The sequence below is a fragment of the Porites lutea genome, chromosome 7 (assembly GCF_958299795.1).
Source record: "Porites lutea chromosome 7, jaPorLute2.1, whole genome shotgun sequence".
NCBI classification, from domain to species: Eukaryota; Metazoa; Cnidaria; class Anthozoa; order Scleractinia; family Poritidae; genus Porites; species Porites lutea.
The window spans coordinates 1,373,676-1,380,117 of NC_133207.1; the positions used below are offsets into that span (position 1 = coordinate 1,373,676).

At 37.8% G+C, this 6,442-nt stretch overlaps 1 protein-coding gene across 1 annotated transcript in view; it reads left to right on the top strand.

Annotated features, from left to right (window-relative positions):
• Nucleotides 1-5,182: 5,182 nt before the first annotated feature.
• Nucleotides 5,183-6,442, top strand: part of LOC140943545 (uncharacterized) — an 8,724-nt gene continuing 7,464 nt past the window's right edge. Inside the window, exon 1 of the mRNA XM_073392635.1 lies at nucleotides 5,183-5,778. Within this exon, the coding sequence (XP_073248736.1) occupies nucleotides 5,310-5,778 (469 nt within the window). The 5' untranslated portion in view covers nucleotides 5,183-5,309. The remainder of the gene's footprint in view (nucleotides 5,779-6,442) is intronic.

The window sequence follows — 6,442 nt, forward strand, 5'->3', positions numbered from 1 at the left end:
GTCACCCTTGTAGGCGGTTTATTTCCAGACGGCTTACCGTTGATAATCTTTTATAATTCACACCAGCAAGGAGTTCTCTGTGAGAGGGAACAGTTTATGATGACGATTATAATATTTCTGCCCTTATTTAATTTGTTACTGAGCGTCTCCTAAAAATGTGAGTTTATGACCATTACTACAGTGTACCGGCACACCATGAATCTCGGTACAACAAATTATACTCTACTGACATTTGTACCACATAATGTTTACAAGCTTTGAAAAGATTTTTTAGATTTAAGTAAGACGACACGCATCATTTTCGTGATTGTTTTTTAATAGTTTTTTTCTTGATCGGTGAATTGTCAGAGCCAGTTGGCTTGCAACAGCCTAAGGACTTTCCTGGTCTACATGTATATTATAACCAAGAGAGGATAAAGCTTTATTCTGTCTTGTTATAACTCAATTTTTTTTTAAAGAAATAAATACTTGAAAAAATACTCAGAAATGTAATCCCCAGTTGAACGAGATTGATTTTTGAAAAAGTATACCTTATCAAAAAAAATGCTGAAAATAGCGTTTTCGAGTTTCTGGGATTTCAAATTTTTCCGAAGTGGGTGCCACCAGATCACAAGAGCGGCTCGCGACTTCGGAAGTCTCGTCTGAGCGACAAAAGTTTGTCTACGGACCTGGCAGTCATCAACTCATCAGAATTTACAACAACTTTATTTGAAGTTAAATTTTTGTTTTACTAGTTTATTATTACATTTAGGGCTTTTGTTTGGTTATAAACTTTCACGAGGTTACATCGTTATGATTCACGGAATCCTTCCATAACAATCAGGTATACCATTAAAAGACATGAAAATCACTAAATTCATACACAGGTATACCTGTCATACTGTATCACCGCGAATAGCTCATTCTAGACGTTGGGTTTTATGTCGCTTGCAGAATGCGTAAATAATAATGTAACCTTTCGAGTTTCTGGGATTTCAGATTTTTCCCTCGCGACTTCGGCGGTCTCGTCTGAGAGACAAAAGTTTGTCTACGGACCTGGCAGTCATCAACTCATCAGAATTTACAACATCTTCATTTGAAGTTAAATTTTTGTTGTACTAGTTTATTATTACATTTAGGGCTTTTGTTTGGTTATAAACTTTCACCAGGTTATATCGTTATGATACACGGAATCCTTCCATAACAATACATGTATACCATTAAAAGACATGAAAATCACTAAATTCATACACAGGTACCTGTCACACTGTATCACGGCGAATACGTCATTTTAGACGTTGGGTTTTATGTCGCATGCAGAATGCGCAAATGATAATATGGAACCTTCTGAATTTTCTTCGAAGATTTATTTGAGGTTTAGCCAGTCGGGTCACTATAATATGTGCCAGTTTTGTCGCATTCAGTGAGTACAGTTTTTCAGTCATTCATAACTGTTTATGATTGTTTTAAGATTCTCAACTTAACCGCTGACCATTTATCTGCGTCCATCATAACAAACTTTCTCGAAAGGATAAATTAAATACAAGACAAACAAACAAAAAAGACGGAACGATATTGCCTTATTTTAACTATTTTTTTTTTCATCGCCAGCAACTTCCGGATGTTTCATCTTTGAACATGTAGAAGCTAAGTCCATACCCACACACAAGCAGAAGCTAAACTCTTTATTTTAGTGACTAAGGGAGACAAAGTATAAACTGGGTTTCAACTCAGGCACAGACTATCTTAGAGGAGTCAGTACTATATACTATTTATATCATAACATTAGCCGATGTATGTTAGAGGCCGAATGCATGTTGCTAAACCGTGTTTCAAGTAGTCAGAAAAAGGATGAGAAATCCGAGGTCTTGAGAATGACACGAGAGCCACAAAAATGTGACTATGAGAACGCCTGCTTAAGGCGGATTAGGAACTTAGCCCAAGTTAGTTAGCCTGCCATTTGGCAGACCGGGCAAGTGGAAACGTAGTAGTATGTTAATATATAAACACTTTGTAGCTTCGTCAGTTTTAATCCTCTTTCATTCATTAGTGAATCAATGATTTCGACACACAAGACACGTCACAATCGCGCGCAAAATCGATACGAAGATAACGTTCCTCAAGTTAGTTCATTGAGAAAACCAACAAAGAAATTGGGCTTTCTCAATCTTGCGTTTGAAAGTTTAGAACTGGTAGAAATTCACAAAGGCGCATTGAGAAATTCTGAGGCGGCCGTCAGCGTGCCACCCTATACAACGATGAATCCGTTTTATGGGGATTCGGAGATTGGACGCCTACAACATCACTACGATGAGCCCTCCCCATTAGTGCCCTGTAGGAGTGCTTGGACTTCAGAAAGTGCTGGCCCACGGAAAAAAGCCAACAAGTTGTATGAAACTGCCGAAATGAAAAAGAATGCTCATGAGTCGTGGAAAAATAGACAAGATACTAGAAACTTCATTGTCGGTGATTCTTGCCTCAGCCGACTTATCTTGTTTCTGATTTTGATGGTTTCTTTGACTTCGCTTGCCCTGGTCGTGTTAGTCATTCTTGGAGAATTACCAACGGGATGTTGTAAGGAGATACAAGGTGAGAACTTTTCCACTTTAACTCGTATAGCAAAAGTCTTCACTTAGCAGCCTATTTGTGTTCGTTTGTGTTTTGCAGGAAGTTTTACTGTTTCCGTTTTCGTTAAGTGAAAAGTGAGACAGAAAGTTAAATCTGTTTGAACGTTTTCACATAATTACTGTCAAAATGACATGTTGTTTTTAGAAAGCTATAAAACGGTGCTCTATTCTCTATTTACCATGATGCTCGCCATAAGGGGTTCGAAAGGGATGATGAAAACTTTTGAAAAGTTTCCCCATTGAAGCTACACTCTATTTTGCTTTTGGTCGTTTCCCGCGCGCGGGAACAGGTTTCATTGATTCAATGGTCACGCGCGTTTCTCGTGCTAACTACGCAACCGGCTGAATGCGTGCTGTTGAGGGACAACTTAAGGCCAGAAAACAAGTAGTAACAATAATTCGACCTACTAACGTGCTTGTCAAATTTCGCCAACGCGAGACAGTCGCGTGACTTGCTAACTGGATCTACCGGCCACTCGCGTGACCTTTAAAGGCATGATGATCTTCAAAGTTTGTATATTTTTAGCCAGTGTTCTAAACTGAGGATGAATTAAAATTCAATTGTCCTTGACATCAAATGGCTTTCGAGGTATTTTCCAGAGTTTTGTTGCTAGCTAGGAGAACCAGGTATAATCTCAGAGCCTAATTTGTTGCCAGGCGGTGTAGGACTGAATGTTACTGTCGATTTGAGAGAGTAAAATATTTATATTTCGCATATTAAGTAATATTTATACTTCGCATAACTTTAAGATCGTGCAAGTCTCGTGCTCGTGGACTCTGAACATGCACGCTAATACGCGGCGCCTCCGAGACCGATCTTCAATAACCATTTAACGAGTTTTAACGTCCTTCGTCATGTGACATAATGTGAGTTTAAATTCGTGCTTATTTCTCCATATTCAGGATTACGTGTAGCCATCTGTTCTTTTAGTATATTAAAAATCCATGTTTGACAGCAGTTTATGTGACGCATGTTAAAAAAGAGGCGACTATACTAGATGAACAAAATATCATGGCTTTTTCTTAAAAGAACAATCGAAGACTAAATTCCTTGGTATTATAAATGTAACAGTTGATCGAATCATGTTATTACAATCAATATACCTACTCTTGTGTGGTTGATTGTTATAAAGTCCAGGATCATTTTAGGCTTATATCTAACTAAATTTAAAATTCTCGAAACTGCATCATTTTTACCATGAATTCGATTTCTGCGGATTAAATTTTTGCGGGATAACAATTTATATTTTCGGAAAACCGCACTGAAAAATCGCAAAAATTAGGATCCGCAAAAATGAAGGCCGCACGATATCGGAAATTCAAGACTTAAAGTTATGCGCGATAAATTAGCATCTGAATGCCATATTTTGGTACAGGCCCAAAACAAAACAAGTTTAACCCATGAGCATCCTGGCCTGTGTCGATCTGTGTCTTCTCAATAGGAAAAATTAAAGGCCAAGCCTGAATTAAAGATTTGTTTGAAAAGGAAGTAACAGCAAAATAAAACTTCGCGTGATTGTAAATCGACAATTTTATTTTTTTGTATCGTAGTTTATGTTTTTGAGTTTTTTTTGAGTTTCTTGAATCCAGATGAATTCTTTCCCGTCTTTTCAATGGCTATATATCTACGCCAGAAGTACTATAGTAAACGTTCCTTTTTACATGCATTCGAAATCCATTCATTTTCAAAGAGCATAAGGATACGTATTTCCAGTTTTACACAAGATGTAAAGCACGTGTTCTAAGATGGATAATTTATTCGGTGTTTATTCAGTACTCGTATATGCTTATCATTCTCAGAGCCGGCTAAAAGTAGAAATCCTCCGGCAGACTAATCCGTTCGCTTTCGTCTTCCGCTTTCCTGTGGTTGAATTCTTAAACTAGCAACATTTTTTTTAAGAGTTGCTTTATGTCACATTTAGAACCAAGTTTTGAAGTGTTCGCTCTTGAAGGTTCATGGATCAAAACTCTTTTCGGTCCTGCCGGACTGTACATAAAATATAATTTCACCCCACTCACTGCTGCCGACGGACTGAGCATAAAATATAATTCACACCCCACTCACTGCTGGCGATATTTTAGTCTTTCTAAAATGATAGCATTACGTGTTCATCGTTGATAGAAACTTGACAAGGTAAACTTGAATGTACAAAGACGTGAATGTGCAGATCGGCACACCACATGAAGAACGAGTTTGAATATTTACACCGCGTGACAGGTTACGTTCTTCGATCACTTACGAGAAATTTCATTTTCTTTTCAACTAAAGAAACTTTGAGCAGGGGTATTTGGGTTTATGATCGTGCAACCACTGTCTCTGTTTTCAAATATACACAAATTGATCAGTGTCTTTCTGGAAAAATCTAGTATCGATCTCTTAGGAATCACCTGTCAAGCATGGATGGTGACGTATTACTCAGTTGTGTTGGGTACACGTAGAGCCCCCGCCAGCCTCTCTCGCGGGAAAACAGTGATTAGATCAAGCCAATCAGCGACTACTGTTTTGGCGGGTAATAGTCTGACATCGCCAATTCATTCAGTTATAGGCATAAGAAATTCATGTATTTTCAGTCGCGCGTAGTAGGTGTTGTATTGTTTGGGTTAGTATCCAACTATCGAAGATCGCTTACGAAACTTTCACTTGGTGAAAGGATTTGCCGTGAATTTCTCAGAAGAGAGATACGTGAAACATAAAGACTGGTGATGTCAAGTTTCGGACGATATCCTCAGCGGGATTTTAGTCCCGTTGATACGTGTGATGTTCGTTTCGAGTCACCGCGTTCATCACATACGCGTTTGTTGGCAAAGCCTCATCGGGAAGTTGATGAAGAAAAAGGCCATCAGTATGAGGATCCTTCGGGTCTCAGTGATCAGGTTCGAGCACTACAGGCAGGAGAAAAAAACCGGCGAAAACGCTTTAATGACCTTTATGAACCTCATGTTCCACTTAAAGAATTGCGTGTTACCAGGAAAAGAGACATGTCAGACTCGTCTGATTATTCTGACTCATACTCGAGGGAATCGTGTTTGAATCGATGCGTTTTATTTTTCGTTCTTCTAACTTCGGTCACAGCTTTGATATTAGTGGTTCTTATGATGTTGGGCAAGGTTGGGCCGGCTGTGGAAAGATGTGCTTGTGTGAACACGGAACAAGGAAGCTATAATAAAAAAGGTATTATAATCTTTTATTCACGAAAAGCCACGCGGTCGGCGTTTTACAAATACATGAATATTTCAGCTTCGTAATCCTCAAAAAATTTTCACTATATTATCGATTGGTTCGAGTTTTAAACAACGTCTTTCGCGAGTCCGATCACACCACACCATGGTTCGACGATTGAATAATTGATACAACGCGTGGACTAGACACTTTGAATTACATTGAGCCCTCAGGGTAACCATAGAAATTTAAAAATCAAATGATCAGGCATTCTATAAGGATGCTAAACATTTCACATTATTTTATTTAAGAAACGGTCGTTGAATATAAATAATTGAGTCCTTAAATTCTCTATTATAACATACTATTCTACCTACTTATATCCTAGCCACTAGTATGAGCACAGCCATAATAGAAAGAACGTCAGATATGCTTTAAAATATTATTTGAACGTAAACAAAAGACGACATTTGCAGTTCAAATATTTAGACACATATTCTTCATTTGTTTTAGTATATAAAGATGTTTAATTAACTGAAGTTCTTTACTATCAAAAACGTTTACACTGGTTTCAAAAGTAGAGATGATCTTCTCATTAGCATTTTGTTTGATTTTCTTAAGTACAATATATGACTGGAATGAAATCGTACGTTCGGATTTTAAAAACTTTAAACAT